The following is a 23,228-nucleotide window of genomic DNA, read 5'->3' on the forward strand; positions in this document are numbered from 1 at the left end:
ATACCTGAAACAAGTTTACCTAATATTAATTTGAGCTCCTTTTGCATATTATCATTTTAGATCACTTTTTCTGTACAGAAATCGTATTTGATTACTGCTTGTGATAAATACTGCTTGGTGATTCAACCAGTGTTGTTTAGTGCCTGAAGGCTTTGTGTTAAATGTGAGTGTAGCAAATTGCACACTCAGCTAAAGGAAATGAGAATTGGCTTTGCTTGTTCCTATATGGTGATGAGCAAGTGATTTAAACTCAAATATGTGTACATAGCTCCTGTTTGCTGATGGCTTTGCTTGCACCTGCCTGTAAGTGCTGTCGGTGATGACAGAAGCTATGAAAACCAAGCATTTGTGCCATTTAAAGTGTGACCTGCTCTCCACCTTCCCCCCTGCCTGCCCCAATAAAAATACCCAGAAGCTGCACCCTGAGCCTGTGTAGTCTGTTGAGAATGATATGGTAAAGAAATGCATTCTCATGTAAGAGCAAATGTAATTTGGTACTGTCTTTGAGGAAGTGAGTTAAATGAGAGTCCTGTGGGCAGCAATTGATGTTGCCTATGTTGTTATAATGTTGCCTAAGCTTTGAGAATGTAGTTTTGAAAGCATAGTATTGCTTTCGGGGGGGTGGGTGGATATATCAACTCTGTACACAAACTGCAGATGCACCTTTTTCTTCAAGAATGTGTACATCAGGGAGTGTTATGTGCAACCTACTGGTTGAAATTCCTGAACCTTCTTCAAGCCAATTGAAATCCTGTTGTACCTAAATTTCATCTCTTAAAGTCTTTGATGTAAGTTTATAGCAAATAGCAGCCTTCAGTACTTAACGTGCTTAAGGACAAGGTGTTAGTCATCTCTTTTCCCTAAACCTGCCAGTGAGTAGTACAAGTGCCTTCTAAGTGAAGGGAGAGGCACCATTGGCACCATTTCTGATTTGACTTTGGTTAAAAGGAGTAAATTATCTGAAGTGCTGCAGACAATATTGTGTGAACATAGTATTAAAATTTTGCCAATCGCGAATGTACATGTTTAACTGCAGTCACAACTATAGAACACTTGAATTGTCTGTAGATCACATTTGCTTCGTTTTTTGATGTTGCAATAAAAAAAAGTCAGGTGTTGATTATACATGTGTCGGAATATTTGAAATTCAGTGTAAGCACTTTGATAAACACTGAACTGCATGCGGTAAAATCAGCAATTTTTTGTTAAAAAAACTGTTATGGCACAGTACTGTATAAAGCTGCTAAATGCACATTTGATTTAATCCTCTTTAAAGCGGTTAGCATATATTAATTATACTTCAAAGTGAAACTCTAACTGAAAAATGATCATCGGGAGGAGTAAAACTAATTCTTAATTTAAATGCTAGCTCGAAACTCAGTGTTGAATATAACTTGGTTATGGAATCTGCCATTTTCAAGCCACAGAAACAGTCTTTGTCTTGGAAATGTAACTGGTTTTGTTGGGAGATGAATGCAACAAAACTTTTATAAGCTTCCCAGTAGTTTTCCAGGAGCCATAATCAGTAATGAGACTCCATTTGTAGCTGTTAAAACACACAAAGAAGCAACAATTCCTGCTTTAAGGTATCTGTAGTCAAAGTCTGTCATACTGGTTATAATAAATATTGTGGAGAAATAGGGTCGGTAGACTGGTAGAACAGCAAAAAGGGAATGGAGTTAATGTAGGTCGACACAAACCTGAGTTAAATTTTTTAAGAACTTGCATAAATGGCCTTAGTGTCCTTAGGGTCTGGCTATTTATTTTAGTATTCTGTATGAATATTCTAACATTTATGTTTGCCTGAGCAGCACTGATGTATTTATTGTCATTCAGTCTCTATCCTGAGAACAGAACCTGATATAAAATGGTGGGAGTTAATCCCACAAGCCTATTCTGTCCTTCAATGATGTCCATATCCAGCGAAGTATTGCACTAAGCAGAAGCATGCTTTTGGTTCGTATCGGAGTTCTTGGTCTTCCCTTCTGACTCTTGAGAAATCCCAGGAATTTCAGCCATGCCTGGCATCGCAGATTGTGACTCTACAAATTGTGTTTGTCTTCTGTGAGGGATTTTGCTGATTATTGCAGTTCACCCACCTACCAGCAGGATCATGACCTTTGCAGTATTGCAAATTAGAGCCTTGAATGATGGATCAAAGGGGCAGAGGGAGATTGAATGCTTGCTGCCTTGGCTAGTAGAAGACTGGTGTGTAGCAGATGTAAAGCTAGCAGGAGGCAGTTTCAAAGTAAATAAAAAGAGGTGGTTCTGCAGTCAGAATGTAATTGAGCTATTGAATTCCTTGCCAGAAGATGTGGATGTGAAGGTGGTATTTGCTAAAGGCTTACATGACCTTAGAGGAGACCAAAGAGGTATGTGAAAAAAAAAAAATCCACCAAAAGGTACTAAGACTGAGAGAATATCTGATTTAAGAGACCTCAAGCCACAAAAGCCTGGTGGACACTGGGATACATACCCAGTAGGAGAATCATACATGTCTGCTCTGCCCTTAGGCTTCTTGATGGATATCTGGTTTTGGCCGCTTTGCTGGAGTCACAATGCTGAGCAAAGCAGACCTTTAGCCTGATCCAGTCCTATTATTCTCAGGCTCTGCTTTGTTTTTTCCCCGATTTTTTTTTTTTTTTTTTTTTTTTCCCCAGTTGTTACACAGCTTGCCTCAGGGATAGTTGAAGTTTCTTCTTTTTAACCATGGGAGTAACTTTTGAGGGGAAAGGCAATGGAAGCAAAAGCAAGAGCAGCTCTTCTGAGGTTGTGTGTTACCTCTGCCTTGGCTAACTGCAGCTGCGAGAGCGCTGGAGGCTGCAGCACAGTGGGACCCGAGCTTTCTGTATGCTTGAGTCTGGAAACAGTCTAGCAGAGCTCATTTGGTGCTCTTCCTGAGCTATAAGGCTTTTCCAGCCCCAGCATCTTGCCAACAGCTGTGGTTATAGCGGAGCAGGAACAGCGTGTAGTTCTGCTACAGCATATTGTCTTACTCGTGCAGGTTGTCTTAGGGATTTCTGCACTGTATTCTGTGGGCAAACCCTGAAATCATCATCTGTGCATGGCAGAAAAGTCTCATAGAGGTAGACTTTTATTATCACGTGAGAAGGCATAAAATAGCCTACATGTTAGATTTCTGCCCTGTTGGAAAAGAACATTGTTTGCTGTTCAATTTAGACAATGTGTTGGAAATATCACAAGACCTGGCAATGCTGCAGGCCTTAGATAAAGTTAGTATTGATAAGACTCCTAACCTGAGAGTACCTTTTTCTCTGTTAAGCTGATTCTTATCAGCCTGGCTTGTAGGACCTTTAATTTGTCTCCTCAGAGATTACCAGTTTCAGCATTGAGAAAATGTACTGCTTTATCCCTAATACTTGCTAAAGGCTTTATTTAACTGGTAGAGAGGCAATAAATGACTGGGTTTGGTGTTACAGTTGCTTATTCTGTTTACATTTTTTGATGCTTAGCCTGTTCATTGCTAGTTTGTTTGCTTAATTTTTTCTTCCTAATTGAGAGAGTCTGTACCCACCTCTGACCTGTTCTTTTTTTTATTCATCTGTTCACTATGGTACAAAATCAAGAACCTCCTTTGAGATAACAAGCAGCTTTCTGTGGAGCTGCAGCAGTAGATTTGTAGCTCAAGGTTTTCCATTAACAAATTTTAAAAAAAGTGAATCTCTCCATTCCTCTGACTTCTGCTGCAAAAAAGCAAATTGCCTTTCTGAAACATGACATGTGAAAAGCCAAAAGAGAAATATTTTTTTTTTGGTGTTTTTTTCTTTTTTTTTTTTTTTTTTAATTTAGTAATTTCAAGATAATTAGACATTACTTGTGTTGTACAGCCTCAGTGTTGCACTGTGTTGGCATCCTCTCCATAAACCCAAGGCCTCCAGGTGACAGTCACTGATGCGGAGTCCCTTGGCCCTCCTCTTCACCTCCTACTGCTCAGGTATTGTAGGCTTTCTCACCACACTGCTCCCTCCTCACCCTCACTGCTCAGGGAGTCCAGCACTGCAAGCTTCCCTGAGCATCAGGCCCATGGCTCTAACAAGCCCCTTGGACCTCATCTTCCTGGGGCATTTCCCTAGCAAGCAGCCTTGGGCTTTTAAATCTGAATTCTCATCTCCTTGGTGTGCTCCTGCAGCTAGTGAAGTGCCATCCCCTTACACACAGGACGCCGAATCTCCCTTCAGGAGACGTGAGCAAGAAAACCTGCCAACTCCTTTTGGCCAGGCTTTCCATACCTGGAACAAAGCTGCTGTTGAGAGCTTGGGATGAGGTGGTGTCAAAGGCAAAAAAGATGTAGCCTGGAAAAGCATAGTGATCTAGTTTTCAGGCAACTTGAACTTGGGGTGGGACTAGTGGAATCCCTCTTTAATGTCTGGAAAGATTGTGGGTTTCATGAACTCTATAAACTGAGGTTGTAGCCGCAAAAGTCACGACACCAGTAAACAAGGCAATGCTATAGTCATTTTTGGCATTATCAGGAGAAGTTTACAGACCTTCAGAATGGCTTGACTTTTAACAGTCACCTTTTAACTGCTTGGTTTTGAAACCTTAACATGTTGAACTTGCATGTCATCATGCCTAACAGGGTTTTAAATGAGTAGCTGCTGTTTACAGCTATAATTACTATACCAGTTTTGTGAACATTTTTGTTTCTGAAGCAGCAGAACAGTATTCTTTTCTGAAGCTTAAAATGAACAAACATGGTGTTAAATGATAATGGCAATGATGTTAAACTGTTACCAGCACAGACAGAAACAGCTTTTTGGGAGACTGTTGCTTTAGCTGTGTGTGGTACTCCTACTACACACAATTTTAGGAAAAGAAATCAACTGTCTAGTTCTATAGGATATTATGCAATTTCTTTCAGAAAGAAAGGCAACTGTGCTTTCTTTTTCTGAGTGCTTGCTCATCCGTATTCCTCAGGTATCATCATACATCTCCCTCCTACCTTCCCCAGTCCTTGCCGCGCTTCTCGTTTTCTGGCATTTTATTGTGAATGATGATGATTTATAGAGGCCGTGTTTTGAGAGAATGTTCTGCGTGATATACTGGTGCATAGGACTTACAGAATGTCTATTTCAAAAGTAATTAAAAACCATAACGTTAATTTTCTGATCTTAAATTTCCTGTGCCCTATTGATTGCTTTTGTTTCAACCTAGTAAATTATGCAAACCTATCTCTCCAAATGAAAATACTTTTAGTTTTTTAACTAGTAGTTGCTTTCCTGTCAATCTAAGAATTTCTGCCCTGTGTTGCAGGACAGGAGACAAAATTAGGGTTAGACAATACTTATCTAGCAAAGATGAAATAATTCTAGCCTAAGAAAATATTTATTTTGTCATAGACCCAAGTTAACTCGTCCCCTTCATCCCCAATCCTGATTCATTAGTCAACAGAATTAGGGCAACGTGACCCTTCTACGCAAATAAATTCATGGATGAGGCACTGCTGTTATTAAATTGTGATATTTGTTGCCTGCCCTTATTCTACTTGTATACTAATGGGGAGACAAGGAGGAAGATAATTTTCTTAAGCTGTTCCCATCTTACTGAATGGAAACCTTGTAATGATTTTAAGTAAGAGGTGAAAATAACAATGCCACTGATTGGTGCAAATACTGATGTAAATTTTTTTCCCCTTTAGGATCTAAAGAAATATTAATTACTGTAGAAAAGAAGTGACCGATTGCCACGTACACAGGTGTAATAGGTACAAATGCAAAAACACAATTAAAAATAAGGCATGAGTCAATATGTCAAAATGTCAATAGTGCAATTATGGTGCTGTGAAACACTGGTCAGTGGGTGAGCAGGTACTGAAGGTGCGGAGTTGGAGCTGTAATTTGACGTTGTTGCCCAGCCTGCGTGTTTCACAACATCAAGGCTACCTCCAAGAAACCACATCTGGCTCTAGAAGCCATTGGGCAATAAGTGGCTGGAGACTGAGAGAATACTTCAAGGGAGCATCGTCATGTATGGTATTTTCTGGTTCTTACATTCTTTCCTAGGCATCTGCTTTTGGCCACTGTCTTTACTGATTTCTCCTCTTGAGTCAGGCTGCTGCCCGACCCTCACAAAGCCCCACAGCCCTCCTGGTGAAAGGGAGGGGTACGGTGAAAGAAAAATTAAAAGTAGTTGTGTGATGTGGGACGAAGAGAAGATAAGGGGAAGGATGTGAGGGTCAAAGGATCAAAAGTGCGGATTCTGCCCAGAGATGTGGAGAATCAGGGAATGGAAACAGTTCACAGTCACTAGGGGACACTGGGCTAGATAGACCTTAGTCTGACGTAGTGCAGCCACTCTTATGTTTTGTCCTTACGTAGGAAAAAAACCAAATAGGAGATAACTATGCCAGTGTACTGCCAAGCATGATAAAAGAGCCATTGGCTTCTCCACCAGTGGAAAAGCTGGGCGTACAAGTGTGGGAGGAAGGAATACAATGGGTATTTTGGTCCATTTGGCACTGCTCTTTCGTGAGCAGTGATTCAGGGAACTCAGAGGGGTGGGGATAGTCTTTTTTTAGTGTATGGGGGTCAGTCCTGCCTTCAGCTCCCTCTGTCCCTTCTGAATTGTCTGCGTGGTGGTCCTTTTTTCTCACCCGAGAAGATGGGCAGGGAGGCAAGAGGAGCTGACCTGCGTGGGAGCAGGTTAAGTGCCTCCTTGGGGAAGGGGGGAGGAAGTTTCTTTTTACTCCTACCCGAGCAATTGAAGATCATCAGAGAAATTATGGAAATTGTTGTTCCTTCCTGATATTTGTAGGACTGTTCCAATAAGTTCATTGTGATCCAGCTCTTAACGACAGAAAGATGAATAGAAATACTTTGCATGCACATCGTATTCAAAGTAATGTTAGAACAACTGTTAGTATTTCTGACTTTAGCGCCTGATTTTGCAGCTTTCTCATTGTCATAGTAGTATTAAATATGCAATTTCCAACCTTAAAGAGAAGATAGAAAAGGTAACTCATATATAACTTGGTACCTGTTCTGGCACAGCCTACAGTGGTGGAACACAAGCATCTACCTGAGTGACTGAAAATATATTTGGAAAATATATTTATGTTATACTGAACATATTTATGGAGTAAAAAGGAAACGTTATGCACAGTATGGAAGTTTTACGTGGTCATTTTGTTCATATACCAAAGCAAGACACTCCCTCACCCTGGTTTGAAAAATTGTTCAGGTTTATAACTAGTTTGAAGCATCTTGATTGTAGCTGATATGGTGTGATTCAATGTAGTTGTGGATTTGTTCAATGTGAACAGGGAAGAGAATGATTTTGTCACCCTCATCTTCCTTCTGTTTCTATGTGAATCAAACAGCTGAGTGATGTGCCTTTGATCAGAGATGGCACGTAAAAATTTCAATCCCTGACACTTGTAGAAATGCATGAGCGCTCATGAAAATGGGGAGAGATGACAAGATTGAAGTTAGTGTTACAGCAAATGACTTTACATGTATGCCATAGATGTCAAATGTTATTTACACAGAAATAAAAAAAAAATAAATTGCAGTGGAAAATGCTTAACGTAATGAATCATTGAGTTTTAAATTAAAAAAGTATTTATTTTTACTAATGATTAGAGATGTACATTTTTCACTTTAAATAAAAAAAAAAGGAGTTTCAAGTCCTCTTTCTTTTATGTAGGTAAAGAGGGAAGTAGGTACTCTGAACCGAAGGCCTGCCAAATAAAAGCTTTCCAGTAAATCTTTTAAGAATAGCTAGAGACTATTCTTAGAAGATATTTCAGATGGTTTGAATTTTACTTGTGATTACCAGCTTGTGAATAGCTTATATTCCAAAAGTATTTTCCGTAATAAATGCAGAACCATCAAATTCTCTACTGCTTTTTCATGATAAAAAGGTCATGCTATGATGAAAAACTGGTACTGCTTTCTGATACTGAAGTGCTAATATTTTCTTGATATTGGGCATCCTAAGAGCCCAACTGAAAGGCAAGCAACCACGGTATATTTTAATTAACATATAAGTATATTAATTGTTTGAAATCAAAATTGATTTTTGCTACTTTTTCTTTTCGACTGCAATGGCATTTTAAATCTCAAAGAGCCATTACAAGTGAAGGTTATAGTCCAAAGCATTTAAGTGAAAATGGATGATTTGACATCTAGGAGCAACGGCCTCCTCTAGACTTCGTGTTTATACAGGCTGTGTGTTTGACAGCGCTGAGAGCGTGCTGCTTTAAAACTTGTAGATTAGTTGTGGAGCTTTTTTAGATTGTCTTGTCATTTTTTCTTGCTCATGTAGAGAATTGTGTCCACAAAGGGCTTTTCTTGTAATTGTTCTGTGTGATGGTGTTTCTGGTTCTTGTTCTAGAAGATCAGGATTTTGGATTTCTTTTGGGGGAGCTTTCACATTTACTTTTCACAGAAGTCCTACAGATTCTTGTATGCACAAGATTAATGGTTAATGAGGATTTTTTTTGAAGATAGAAATTTGAAAATAACTTGGGGGTGGGGGGAGGATGACACACAGTGACAGCGTATGTAAAGAATTGTGTTTTACTATATATCTTTTGTTTGTAGATAGTTAATGCATTTTGACAAACTCAGAGCAGTTTTGGGATACATGAACAGTTCTTCAGCTTATATGCCAGAAATGTGGAGTTATCTGATTTTTAATCAGTTCAGTTTGGAGAAGTTCCACTTAGAACCACATCTTTTATGATCTGTAAGCCTGTAACATGGGGACTTTATAGAAAAGTTTGTCATTTCTAGACAGTGGGTTCATTCTGAGGGAGTATTCTGGAGAGGTTGGATTTCCCCATTTGATAAAATCGTATTAGAATATGTTTCAATCACTGCTGCCTGCTCTGGAGTTGTAGAGTCCCTCTCAATTCATCTCTAGTGAGGGACCTAGTTAAAAACACCTACTGTATATTACAGGTAAAACAGCGTTTCACGTTGAAGGGTAAGTGGACCTTGCATTTGCATTCCCAGTCACTACTACTAAGGATGGATTTGTTACCTCTAAAATCCAAAAGAAAACTGTTCTCAGCCTGTCTTGTGTTAGCTGTTTTCCTCGGTTGTCACTTCTAGTATGGATTATACTGCATTTTGTTGACAGTATTGTTTTCTATATAAAATTGATGTTTTGGGAAAGTTGAGAAATAACTTAGTTGTTTTTTCTTTCTTTAATAGCATTTTACCTGAATCCTGGGTTCATACAACCTGTGAATGATGGTTGGGTTCAATGATGGACAAAGTGTAAACTTAGAGTTAGTACGGCTTCCTTTTGCCTTTTGTGATGATTTTTCAGTCCGCTTTTGTGGAGTGACTGGTTTGTAATGCTTGTGGTTAAATTAGTTACAGTTGTTCCATAGAAGCTATTAAAGCTTTGTTTAACATATAAATGAAAAGATTTGATAAATAGCAGAGATGAGGAGAAAGAAGGTGTTTATTCTGTTTCTTAGAGTGATGCATCTTAAATGCCAGCAGGTGGTCTATTCAAAACTAATAGTACTAGTTGCTTTTAGTAAGCCATTGTGCAAAGCGAGGGCTCTGTTAATTCCCTTTCCTTATGGGCACAAGTGATTAGTAGGAAATAGTGACTTTGGTGTTGTAGGATGTCATTACTGGAAACCCGTTACATGAAACTTTATATCAAATATTTTTATTAGCCATTTCATGTGTGTATATATAATTAGAAAATTTAACATTCAGTGCAGATTCAACTCCTTTGCTGTAGTAGAACTAATCCCCCCAGCATTACTTGGGTGGTTTACGTGGTTTCGGCAATTGTTACTAATGTAGTCACACAGCTATAAATTTGGTTTTAAGTGAGTTGAGAAATCATTTAACTTTAAAATCAAGTTGGTTGATTTTAAACCCTTTTGCAATCTCATTTTTTGCAAATTCAGTATAATAGATTAGCATAAACACTAATGAGCATTCAAAATCATTTATTCCAGTTAAAATCCATTCTGAATGGGTTATAAGCAAAACATATTTTAAGCCTGCTTATTGTATGAAAATACTCTCACTGCTGTTCAGCAGAGCAGTTAGGTGTATGCATGTTAGTCATACAAGTACACAAAAATTCAGCTAGACTTTCTGGTTGAAAGACAGCATCGAGAAAACATATATTACAAATAGCATAAAGCATTCAATCTGTGTTTACGATGTTTAGCAGATAATTTATTAAATTCAGGCATAAAATTTTCATTCAGCTTAAGTAAGCCAGAGATGGATGTCATTATGAGACTTACATACCATTAGCTCACATCAATTGATTAGCAGTCGAGCTCTGTGGTACAAGGCTAGTTAGATAGAGATACATTATTTGTGATGCCAGGAGGCTGCAGGTCAAGGAGGTTTACTGGCTGCATGCTCATTTCCTTTGCTTTTGTGATCACTTGATAAAATGAAGAGCATCACTGTGAACAATTGACCCTTTCGAACAATCCAGACTGGTCAGCAGTCTAAATCCACATTTTAAAGCCATCATTATAGCCTCAAACTTAAGAGTTTCCAGGGTGCAGACAAAGGTGTTGTCCTCCTTCAGTACCAGTCGTGTACCATTTTCAGACTTTATGAAGTACTTGAATTGAATAATATTTGAAGATACTGAAAACTCCTCCGGAAATCCATCCAGCCTGCTTTTGGACACCAGTACAATTCTGGATTTTATTTTTGCAATGAAATCAGGAGCATTACAAAAAATTCTAAGTCCTTGAGAACGGTCGTGGCTGTCAGTGATTTCCAGGAAAGTAGTCTCTCGAGATGCTAGCTGTTCCTTCTCCCACCTCGATTTCACTGCGTCCGAGAGTACCTTAAGCTGGAAAAAATCTGCTTCTTGTGCCAAAAGTTGATTTTCTCGAAACCCTTCTGGTAGAAGAAGTTCTCCATTTCGTAGGAAGTTGAGAATGTGTCTGAAAAGCAGTCCATCTCTGTCTATGAAGTAATGACCATCTGCATCGAATGGGCACATTATTTTTCCATTTATGATCCCTTCCAGAAAAGAATCTGGATACTTGGTTAGTGTCTGTTTTTGTGTGATATATAGATAGCCACCAACATTCAGAGTAATCAGAGACGTTTTATAGTCCTTGTCTTGCTCAGAGCCTTCAGAGTTGCTGTGTTTTTCTTCACATTCCTTTTCTCTTCTGTTTATTTTTCTCTCCATTATCGAAGCTAGGACAAAAAGCCAGCTATCTTGCTTTATTCTTCTCAGCTTGCAAAGAGATTTTTTTTTTGAAAAAGCACCTTTATTCAGCTCCAGCACGATGTTGGAATCGAAATGCTGCTAGCATTGCTCCGACTGTCAGCTCGGGTTTGCAGTAGGTGGCGTATCAGCTGTGTATGCAGGGAGATATCAGGAATATGACTGTAAAGGAGAATTTGCATTTAACTGTATAAGGGAAGAAGGGTATAACAACTGTTTGTCTCTTTCTTTCCTTTAAGTCTAGGAAGTTTGCATAGTTTGGGGGTTATTCACAGAAATGCATACTACTATTCTAAATGACACCTTATTTTTAATACTTTAAGATGTATATGTAGTATCAGCTGGCCAAATCGTGTTTAGTACCTATGGTGTTAAACAGATAGCTTCATTTATGTTTCAAGGATTTTAATTTTCACAAAGCGTCTTGTCACATTTTTTGGTACCGATTACAGCACCTGATGCATACAGCAGGATGACACTGAAAAGAAAGGTGTTCCTGTCTGTACAAGGGGGGTGTCGTCTGTGGAGCGTATGCGCATACATATTCCTCATTTATTGGACACGTGCGCAGTGGTAAGATGTTTTCACAGAAGATACGCTGGAAGCGGTGCTGAGAACTGGATGCTCTGACTGCTTTAAGTTTGTGGTGAAAGCTTCCATTTGCGGTCGATGGGAGTATCCGCACCAACACAAGAACTACAGCCTGATTCGGTGTCACTTTTTGCCTTTCTCTGTGCCATAGACAAAAACTATTTTAGAGAGGGGGATTTACTATTTATATTGGTGATGTTCTTTAAGTCACCAAATCTATCTGGCATCAGTTTGTTCTTTCTCGATAGAAACAACTCAGCTGCCCTGCAGAACAAAGGGTTAGTGTGCCTACAGATAGCTTTGAGCATCACATAACATTATAGCTTAGCAACACTTGAGTACGGGAAGGGGGGGAAACATCGGCAGAGCACGCTCGAATCAAATGGCTGTCTTCTCTCCATGAATCTGTGCTTGGAGGCTCGCTCTCAGTTGCCTCTTAGAAAAAGGTTTTCCCTTTAAACATTTGCAGCTTGGAGCAGGAAAGCGAAAGCTCGCCACACATCTCTGTGTGTGTTTCCCTGGGGAGCGGACGGGAGCCGCAGCATGCATTCCCCAGCACCGGCGGGAGCGAACGCTTACCTTGGGCTGAACCCGGAGAGGAGGTCCCATCTTTTTCATGATGTGTTTTTCATTTTACAGGTAGATGTCTCCTGCTTTGCCCGATTAGCAGTGAAAAGTCAGATTATTCTTCTGTAAATTCTTCTGTGCTATTTCTAAATATCTTATTCCTACTGCTCCCACTGTCTCTAAGGCTGTTTATCGATACTGTAGCGTCATCACTATAATATTTTATTAATTGATAACTGAATCTAGTAGAAATAAATGCACTCCTTTTTACTCGCTATTCTCCTTGCCAGTGTAACCCTAGCACTGATATGCTAAATTTTTCTGCTCTGTATGTGATATATTAAGCAGATATTATTCATTAGATTTGATTTATCAGGATTTAGTCATGGTTTTAATTTTAACTCTTTGATGCCATTGATATGTTTAGCATAACTTCAGTCAAAGAGATTTCAACCAGTTTCTAATTTTTAAACATTCGGACTTTTTTCAAAATTAACTCCTTTCACAATTATTGAGTGAATAATTGAGAAAATGAAAGAGCCAATTAGTTTCAAATATGATTTTTTTTTTTTTTTTTGCCATTACAGGAGACATCCATTCCAATTTAGTTTATCTTCAAGTGATGGAAAATTTAGTTAACGTACTTAGATCGTGCTTAGCTACAGTGTTGAACTATCTTAGTGGCTGTTAAACCCTAAGAGAATGATTTTTGTGGTGCTTTCATCTTACACAGTGACCTTGAAATACTTTGAAGCTGAACTAGGAATGTCCTGGCACAAGTAAGTAGGGATTTCCAAGGAGAGCTGGGATTTGTAAAAGAGATGAAATTTTTCGTGGCCAGCTAAGCTGTCTACATTTTAAGAGACAGCAGTTACAGAACAGTATCTGCTCACTTAGTTTTTCATGCTCATCGTCTTCTCAATGTTCTAACACTTGCAGCTGAAATTTTCCACTTTTGTGAACAAGTATTCTTTGAAATATCACGCAAAGTCATTTTAGTGGTTTGTATGATAAAATATTCAAAATCGATTTGATGTGGAAAATATACTCTGTGGAGATCATGAATATTTACATTTAAACTTTTGAGACTTGAAAAATGTAGAGCTGCTGTAAAATTTTCATCACCACAAACCATGTAACTTTACTTCACTGCAGCTGACAGTCATCTGTAACACAAAATTAAAGCCTGGCACATCTTTGTGAAAATTTTCCACTTTCTGTGCCGTACTACAAGACAACTTTTCCAAAGAGCCCTCGTTCTTCCTGTGCACTTGGTGATACATATGGTATTGCAGCTCATGTAGTTTTAGTGGGGTGTTTTTATATAGCTCACTGTTTTCTGAAGGTGGAGCTATGCCTAGAGGAACTGGATTTCTGTTTTTCTGTCCTTTTGTCCATGTACTGAAAGATCACCTGAAAGTTCATTTTGGTGAAGGTGTGCAAGTATTTCTTGCAATCAAGTTAGAGACTTTGAACCGTTCTGGTGCTCTGAGAGTCTTTGTGTTGTGCACCAGGTGTGTGATAGCTGAGATGTGCCCCGTGCATCCCGGATCTTCTTGCTTCCCACTTGGATTGAGACAGAGCAACTTGCTACTGTGTGCTCTCCCATGCCGTGAGTGAACTGTCTGTTTCTGCCCCATCCAGCTGAAGTATCCTGCTTGCAGATGTTGGTAGCTAGCAGTCCTGAAGTGACTGCTGCTTCACAAATTGTTAGTGTCGCCTGTATGCTGGGATTGGCCATTCAAGTAAGGAATGACGCTGGAATCCAGCAATTGAAATGATATTGGTTTTGGTTCCAGATTAAGTCAGAAAATATACTAAGCACTCTTGCACACACTTAAGAGAGTGGCTGTGGTAGTACTACTCCATTTCCAAGTTACTCTCCCTTTGGGCTGCGCCGGGAGGGCAATCCACAGCTTTTCAGTTTCTTCTCGGTCAGACAAGCCATCCTGGAGACAGTGAAAATGCAGTGCTGGTGCCTATCAGCTACACAGAAACACAAATCCAAGGAGGAGGGGGCTAGGCATCTGCCCCTTGTTCTGTCCTACGTGTTTCCTTTTGGAAGATAACCTCACTCCTCCTCAGCTTCCATCCTTCTCCTGAACCTCCTGGTCTTGGAAGCTTGAGCACGCCATGGAGCTGACGATTCAGGACTAGAGCACACCACAGGGAAGTTGGTGCTTTACCAATGGTTCAGCTTACTCACGTGGCCGAACAGCATCAGCTTCACTGAGAGTCTGCTGTTGGTGAAAATGACCTGGGTTACAGAAAACAGCTACTTTTATTTATTACAGTACAAAAGGATATGAGGAGAAATACCAGCTTTAAGAGGTAAAGAATTTTTTAAGTGTATTAGGAGGCCATGCTAATGAAATCTGTTTGGGTTATTGAGGCAATTTGCTAGTCATTTAATGTCATAACACAGAAAATTGGCCAGGTTGTTGGACAATTAAACCACTCAATAGCTACTATCTCACAGTGTTGATAGCAGAGACATTCTCATTCCAGTAACAACTCCAGGATGTTGATTAACAGCTATTGAAGACAAGCTCTACACACTCATTAAAATTGAAGATTTTCAAATCAGCAAGTCTGAACAATTTGCATTCAAAAGTTTTAAAAGAGCTGTCTGAGAAACTCTAACCAACAGTTGCTGTTGATATTTTTAATAATTTTTGAGCACTGCATTTCTACAAGACTGAAAAAGCAAATGATGTGCCAGTATTTGAAAGGTGAATTGGATGGCCCAGGTATTTAAAAACGAAAAGGGACTGTACAAAAAACAATACAACATCTGACTCGGAAGTCAATCAGTTAAAAATTAAGGGAGAGTAATATAATACTAATCAATGTGGGTGGAGGGAAAATGGATTGTGCCAAAATCTTTTCTCTTTTTTGGTTACAATTTGTTCAGCAAAGCAGGTGATACTTTCTTCTGTTAAATCTTGGAGTATGTCTCATTTGTTATTTTGAATTAGTGTTAGTACTATGTACTGTATTAGTTTCCGTTTCATTTAACTATACAAAAATTATCTGCCGGCTTCAAACTGGCAAATGGGAAGCAGAGAATTATCACTAAAATGTTGCTGTGTTTTGGTTCTTGGTCCTATTTATTTTTAGTCAGTGATCAAGAAGGAGATAGTTACTGATGAAGTTTGGAGATGATACAGACTGAGAATGTAATCAATAAGGAGATACATTGCTGATGCAGAACCATTTGGATAGTTGGTTAGGATAACATTTTAGTATGACCAATATGAAGTTTATATGCCCAGGAATACACTGTAGGTGGGGTTTGTTGTACATATGTTTGCGGGAAGGTTACTCCTATGTGTAATGCGTCATTGACAACTGAACATGAGGTCATAGTCCTGTGCGGTGGTCAGTAAAAAAATGTAGTGTGTATCTTTGGATGCCTAAATAAGGGAGTGCCAAGTGAAGATGGGGCAATCCTATTCTCTAGCTGCGTAGCTACCAGGGAAGGGTGGTCTGAGAAGGGTGCTAGCTTTGAGGCTGCCCTTTGAATGGAAGAGAGGTGCCACAGAATGCCTCTGGTCTGGGAGAGCGGCAGAGCTGAGGTCTAGTTTAGGAGGGGGCTGCTCCTTGTCCGGCTGTCACATGCAATAGCCTGGGAAGCTGCACAGTGGTATAAGTGGGCAGTGGGAACGACCGGGGCTTCCAGCTTGGATGCTGGGAAGCAACAGCCCAACTTCTACCTGCTGAGGAGCTGAAGGCACACGTGCCCGTCATCTGTCCTTACTGCGCTTTCTTCCACTCTTTTCTGCTGCTTGGGAATCGTGCGTCTTGAGGCAGCTCTTCATCTCCTCCTTCCCTGGCACTGCTCATAAAGCGCAGGAGCTGGTAAACTCCAGATCCTGTCCCACATGCTGTCAAGTCTGGCTGTGAGAGACAATGTCTCAGGAGAGACGTTCATGAACTCAACTTTCTCAGGCCAGTAAGAATGATTAAGAAGCTGAAAAATAGGCGTAATGGAAGATTCAAGAAAACATGGTTTATTTTTATTAGGCTTGATAAAGGTGGAGAGTACATAAGTGCTTGGATGGGCAGAAATGCTTTCATAGCAGGCTCTTCAACTTAGCAGTCAATGGTCTAACAAGACCCAGTGGCTGGAAATTGGAGCCGGGTGCAGTCAGACTAGAAAACTAACACATTAAATTCTCCAAGCTAGTCCATCTCTCTGTCTCCCCCCCGCCCCCCCCCCCCCAATAACCCAAACCAGCCCCTATCAGACCATCATCTGCACAATTCCAGTAAATTTCCCCGGTGCCCGTTTAAGCATTTTAACCACATTCTGTTCATTTGCTGGTGATTGTCAGCAGGATTTGAAGCTGGAATCGGCATCTTCCCAGCATAATTCCCTATCATCTCACTGAAAAAGTCAACAGTTGAGATTCCATTATGAATTGGCACCGGGGCATTCAGGTGGGGAGGTTGGGGTGAGCATGCATTTGGCAGCTAATGATGAAGCTATGGGTTATGTAGACCAGCCTGTCCAGAGCTGCACTCACAGTGTACTTGTACCTGCCACCCCACATAGGGCAACTGAGAGTGTAAGACACTTGGGAAAATGTCTGTTTTCCCTTCTAATTATTGGTCTTAGCTAGTCTTCCAGACCTATTCATTTATCTTGTACTATCTGCTTTATTTTGAGTAGGTATTTTTAACAGAGATTTGCCACTTTCATGCCTTATTCATCCTTTGGCTTCTAGGCTGATGTGACTATGGAAATACCAAGGCAGGCATGTAGCACTTTGGATGTCTTTTCATTACAGCTGTGGTCCTGCAACAAGTGAAGACAGACCCAAGTCTCTCAACTTGAGTTTGGTGAATGAGAGCTAATTAGGCTGAAGAGGGAGTAAAAAATGTGTTCCCCTGCTACAGTCTTGCAGCCGGAGGTTTGCGTGCATCTTTGCAGATTTATTCTGCGAGGCTCTCTGGATGTGTTAAAAACCCCAAGAGGGTCCAGGGGAAGTGGGACTTAAACCTTGGCTTTTGGACAGTGGATGAGCTTTGTCAGCAGACTAGCTTAGGTCAAGGTGGTGTTCTTGGAGACTGCAGATGGCCTTGTACTGTGAAGCAACTGGAACATTAAAAGCTGTCGTGGTTTAACCCTAGCCAGCAACCAAGCACCACCCAGCTACTCGATCACTCCCCGTGCGGTGGGACAGGGGAGAGAATCAGAAGGGTAAAAGTGAGAAAGCTCATCAGCTGAGAGAAAGACAGTTTAAGTGAAGCAAAAGCTGTGCATGCAAGCAAATCAAAACAAGGAATTCATTTGCTAATTCCCATGGGCAGGCAGGTGTTCAGCCGTCGCCAGCAAAGCAGGGCTCCGTCACGCAGAACGGTGACTTGGGAAGACAAATGCCATCACTCCGAATGTCAGAATGTTCCTTCTTCCCCCAGCTTTTATTGCTGGGCATGACGTCGTATGGTCTGGAATATCCCTCGAGTCAGTTGGGGTCAGCTGCCTCTCTCCTTGGGCCCTTCGGAGCTATACCTGCTGCGGCACAGACATAAAACCACGGCCGCAGACACTTTGAGATGTACCTGCTCGGGCAGGGGCTTATCCACGGCCATGGTCCCTTCGACTCGAGTTCACGCTGGAGTTCCAGCCTGTCCAGTACAGCAGTGCAGATGCAGCAGCGATGCCCTGGCCATCTGCCAGCCCAGGAGCACGGCCATTGCTGTTATCAGAATGTTCCCAGGCACAGCAGAGTAAGGTGATAAGCAGTACAGCAGTAGAGCAAGCAGCGAAAACAAAAAGCAGCCGCTAACGAGCACTAGACTCTAATATACAGTGAGGCAAGCAAGCCCCATGGTAAGCACAGAAGCCTGTCAATTAATAGCTAAAGAGCAATAACAGCTATAAATTCGATCTAGCACATTCCAGTCAAATCTGTTGTTATCTTGAACCTTTCGAGCCCCACGTTGGGCACCAAAAAGGACTGTTGTGGTTTAACCCCAGCCAGCAACTAAGCCCCACACAGCCGCTCGCTCCCTCCCCCTGCATCGGGATGGGGGAGAGAATCGGAAGAGTGAAAGTGAGAAAACTCGTGGGCTGAGATAAAGACAGCTTAATAAGTAAAGCAAAAGCTGTGCATGCAAGCAAAACCAAACAAGGAATCCATTCCCCACTTCCCGTGGGCAGGCAGGTGTTCAGCCATCGCCAGGGAAGCAGGGCTCCATCACGCCTAACGGTGACTTGGGAAGACAAACACCGTAACTCCAAACATCCCCCCCCTTCCTCCTTCTTCCCCCAGCTTTACATGCTGAGCATGACATCATATGGTGTGGGATATCCCTTGGGTCAGTTGGGGTCAGCTGTCCCGGCTGTGTCCCCTCCCAACTCCTTGTGCCCCCCCAGCCTGCTCGCTGGTGGGGTGGGGGGAGAAGCAGCAAAGCCCTTGGCTCTGTGCAAGCACTGCTCAGCAGGAACGAAAACATCCCTGTGTTATCAACTCTGTTTTGGTCACAAATCCAAAACATAGCCCCATACCAGCTACTATGAAGAAAATCAACTCTATCCCAGCCTAAACCAGCACAAAAGCCAAATCCGGATCAGTGGTAACTAAAAGAGGGTATTAGCCAGGACATCAAAGTTGAGTTATTACTAAGGATAAGCACGTTTAATTGGCAGGTTCATTTCCTAAATAGCTGGGGGGGAGGGGGGAGCTAGCCAGTTCACTGATTCTGAAAACTTAAGAATAATTTGAAAAGTGTGCAAGGTGCAGAGAGATCAATAGCAGCATGTCAGTGTTCAGACAGCTGGGCTGGATGGCTCAGACGACTATAGGCTAGTTAGCCTTGAACCTGTACCATAGAAACTAGTGGGAAAATTGTCATGGAGTTCAAGAGGTAGAAAAGATCAGAAATATAATGAATGCTAGCAAACATGGCTTTATGTAAAGGTTTTCTGGTCAAACAAACCTAATTTTGTTTATTTTGGAGATTGTGAGTTTAAAAGTAACAGCACGTTTGCAGCCTGCTTAGCATTTTGTATTGCACGTAATTTCGAATCTTGTGACATTCTGATTTATGTCTAAAAAAATTGCAAGCACAGAACGAGATTAAAAACTGGCTGACAGTTATCAGAAAGTAATTATCAGTAGGAAGCCACTCGGGTTGTAGTTTGAAGGGCTTCCTCCAGGATTAGCAAGAGGGACAGTAGTAAGTGAGAATCACTGCTTATAAAATGTATCATGATTGACACAAATGCTGGACAGGACTGTCATGGTGTGACTGGAATCACTTAATTCACAGAATCTGTTTAAAGGCAATGCATTTTAACCAAGCCAAAGGCAATTATACACCTAGGAACAGGGAATGCAGAGCACATAAGTAAAATGGGAGGCTTAGAAAAGACTCAAAATAGATCTATTAGTGATATAATAGCCAGTCAGCTCCATTAACCCCCAGAGCTTGATTTTTAGAGACAAATTGATCTTAACCCAGTTTTAGCCATCTAAACATGAAGCACAGTCATGAGACACAGACACCACCGCCCCCCCCCCCAAAAAACCCGAAAACCAAAGCCACAAAAAACCCACCAGCACCATTGAATCCTGAAAGAGATGGGACCACTTTTCTTCTGAAAGTCTCCCCTCCTCCCTCTCTCAGCTGAATTCAGAGAGTCTGTTGAATAACCTTGAGATGGCTGAAGAGAGGTGAGAGAAATTCCAGCTCCTGTCTGTTATTTACCTCCGTATCTCGTTTTGGTAAGACCAGTACAATAGTATTAGGTCTTTTTTCTGTTCTCTGTATTCTTAAAACAAGGTGCAGATAAGAGACCCAAAACTGATTTAAGTGTGGTGTAAATGCCTTGTGGTGAGATAATGCATGAGCTTGAATTACTTCATTTATTGAAAAGATGATTGAGAAGTGACTTGATTACAGTGTGGAAGTACTTTCAAAGGGAGAAAACACCAGGTACTAAAAGGCTCTTTAGCACCGTATAGAAAGTCATAAGAAGAACCAACTGCTAGAAGCTGAAGGCAAATTCATATCAGAAATTAAGCAGCAATATTAGTACCACTTTAGCCACAAATAAGCTACTGGGTTCTGTATAGAAGAAAGAGGATAAAATTTACCTGTCTGTGATACACAGGAGGTCAGGCAAATTTGCCAAGTTGTCTCTCCTGACCATAAACCATAGGAATCTGTAAAACCAGAAGTGTTTTAATACAAATTTTCTTTGTTTCATTCAAAACTACCTGAAAAAGTATGGCATTCTTACTCCTTTCAAGGACTGAGTTTAAATCAAACCAAGAAATTTTAGATTAAAGCATTTTAAAATACATGGTGTCAAAGTAATCACTCTCTGCCTTATTCAGGGAGAGCAGACGTAGATTTCCAGGTGTAATAATATTTCAGTCTATAAGGCAACAGAAAAATTAGAGACGTCTCAAGAGGGCCTTGCATTACTTGCATCAATACTTCTAAGCGTTTCTGTTACCTTTTGTGACACTGCCAGCTGAAGGTGACGGTGACAGTGTAGTACCCTACACCAATAGTAAGATGAGAGTCTCTGTTGGCAGGACGTTTTAAATAGTGAGAGCTAATCAAGCCATTAAAACTCATCCTTTCTTGTTATGCAAGGCTGTTCCAGAGGTGTTTGTTTTACACATATTGCACTGGCTATGCCCCAAAGAGATGGATGAATTACCACACACCCACACGCAGATGTTTGCCCACCATCACTTCTCTCTTCCTTTCTACATGAAGTTGCTTTTAATTTTTAGACTTTTCCACCTTTATGGAGTAGGCTGGTATTATTGCACTGCTCTGTTAGTCATCGTTGCTTTAGGCCAAAAGGTGTTCACGGTGGGTTACAAAGTGACTGTGTTACAGAGGTGAATGTACAGAGAGCAGTATTAACTAAAACTTAGTATGTGATCTCCTAGATTACTAACTGCAAGTTTTTATTTCTTTTCCCTGAGTGTTAGCATATGTAGTAATTACTTTTATTGCATTATGTTCCTTTAGTGAACAATTTTTTTTTTTATTGTAATAAGATGAAAATAGGTTACTCTTTTTCTGAGGATAGGAATAAAATTAGCTCTCATTTTATCTTCCACTAATTTTGGATACTTTGATGATCGGGTTCTCTTTGTAGATTAATTTTTTCATGGTCACTAACTGTATTCAATACATATTTCCAGAAAACAGTTCCTAGATAATGCGTGCAGCAATCTAGAGAAAGGGGGACCACGCAGTTACCATCTCTTATTTAAAATTTGGTCTTTGTGATTCGTTCTTAATATGTAAAACATCTGATGGCAAAATCAGGAAGTCTAGGGTATACCAGCTGTGCAAACATGTTTTTCCTGCTTATTTCTTTGGTGTCTAAATAGAGATTTTTAGAACTTAATTTGAGATTTCAGAACTTACAATTACATGATATTTACTAAATGCTTAATTAGTGAAGAATAATTCAAATGTTGACCATGTTGGTGAATCTTATTTTAATGTCCAGGTTTGCTTTGGTTTTTTTCATTCTAGATAAACTTTCCTTGGAAGGAATAGTGGTGCAACGGGCTGAATGCAGACCTGCAGCTAGTGAAAATTATATGAAACTGAAAAGGTAGGAGTGCTCTATTACAAATGGATATGTGATATCTGATGCTTTATTATTGTCTTACTAGGGATGGATGACTTCAATATTATCATGGTCTTACGTAGGATTTATACGGGATTGGAACTGTTCTTGCTTTTGGGGTGGATTTACTGTAGGGAGGGAAGGAAGGCTGGTGTGGGGCTTGTACCTCCCTCTGGCATTGTCTGGTGGGATGATGTAGACTTCTGCGTTCCATCATGTGCAAAGCTCTTACTAGAGCACACATTGTGCCTCTTCATACCTGAACATATGAATGTGTGGCTATATTCAAATGCGATTAAAGCTGAATTTCCTGAGGACTTAAAGGTTTACATTGGTCTGGTCAGGACACGCTTCTTGAGTATGGGTTTCTGTGTGGATCATTGTCGCGGTTTCAGCCCAGCCGGTAACAAAGGACCACGCAGCCGCTCGCTCACTCCTCCCGCCCCCCTCCGGTGGGATAGGGAGGAGACGGAGGAGAGAAAAGAAAAAAAACTGGAACCTCGAGCGTTGAGATAAGGGCAGTTTACTGGGACAACACAAAAAAAAAAGGTTACAACAACAACAACGGTACTAATGAAAGAATATACAAAAAAAGAGTGATGCACAGTGCAACTGCTCACCACCCGGAACCCGACGCTCCGCCACCGAAAGTCCAGCGCCCTCTCCCCGGCCCGCTCCCCATTTATATACTGAGCATGATGTCACATGGTATGGAATAGCTCCTTGGCTAGTTCAGGTCGGCTGCCCCGGCTATGCCCCCCCCACCTCCCAGGTTCCTGAAAAATTAACTCTATCCCAGCTGAACCCAGGACAATCATCTAAATGTAATTCCACTTAATACTGTGCCATACTAGATGAAGAGCACCTCTGAAAAGATATTTAAAATGCCCCAAATAGGAGAGAGTTCAGGGAGAAGTACTAGACCTAGACTGGCTTGCTTGGTAGGAAAGGTAATGGCTGAAAATGTCAGAAGTGGCATGGAAACCACAAGACATACATTTAACAGAGTCATTTAGTGACTTTTGAAAATTTAATCTGCTACATCTAGAATTTACCATGTGCTTCATATATCATATGGATAATTAACTTGATGATGTACTCTAGTAATAAATCAGATTTGGAATTGAATTGTGTATTATATTAAATACTTATTTATATATTTCAAGCATGTGGGTTTTAATTAAATCATCCTTTTATATTGTGAGTTTGCTGTAAATAGAGAAATCCAAAGCAGGAGATTTCAGGAAGAGAA

The 23,228-nt window shown here is 40.6% G+C and overlaps 2 protein-coding genes across 3 annotated transcripts in view; one reads left to right on the forward strand and one right to left on the reverse strand.

Moving 5' to 3' along the window:
- The window catches only part of GTF2F2 (general transcription factor IIF subunit 2), a 90,916-nt gene that overhangs the window by 20,932 nt on the left and 46,756 nt on the right, over window positions 1–23,228 (forward strand). For both annotated transcript variants that reach the window (XM_052786092.1, XM_052786091.1), the window contains one exon: window positions 21,880–21,961. In XM_052786092.1, coding sequence (XP_052642052.1) covers window positions 21,880–21,961 — 82 coding nt within the window. The remainder of the gene's footprint in view (window positions 1–21,879; window positions 21,962–23,228) is intronic.
- Window positions 9,924–11,516, reverse strand: KCTD4 (potassium channel tetramerization domain containing 4). The gene has a single exon (XM_052786093.1). It carries the CDS (start codon window positions 11,161–11,163, stop codon window positions 10,390–10,392), a length of 774 nt encoding a protein of 257 aa, XP_052642053.1. The 5' UTR covers window positions 11,164–11,516; the 3' UTR covers window positions 9,924–10,389.

The sequence above is a fragment of the Harpia harpyja genome, chromosome 4 (assembly GCF_026419915.1).
Source record: "Harpia harpyja isolate bHarHar1 chromosome 4, bHarHar1 primary haplotype, whole genome shotgun sequence".
Lineage (NCBI taxonomy): Eukaryota > Metazoa > Chordata > Aves > Accipitriformes > Accipitridae > Harpia > Harpia harpyja.

Coding starts and splice junctions, on each gene's coding strand:
- KCTD4 (XM_052786093.1), bottom strand. CDS start 11,163: ATGGAGAGAAAAATAAACAGAAGAGAAAAGGAATGTGAAGAAAAACAC.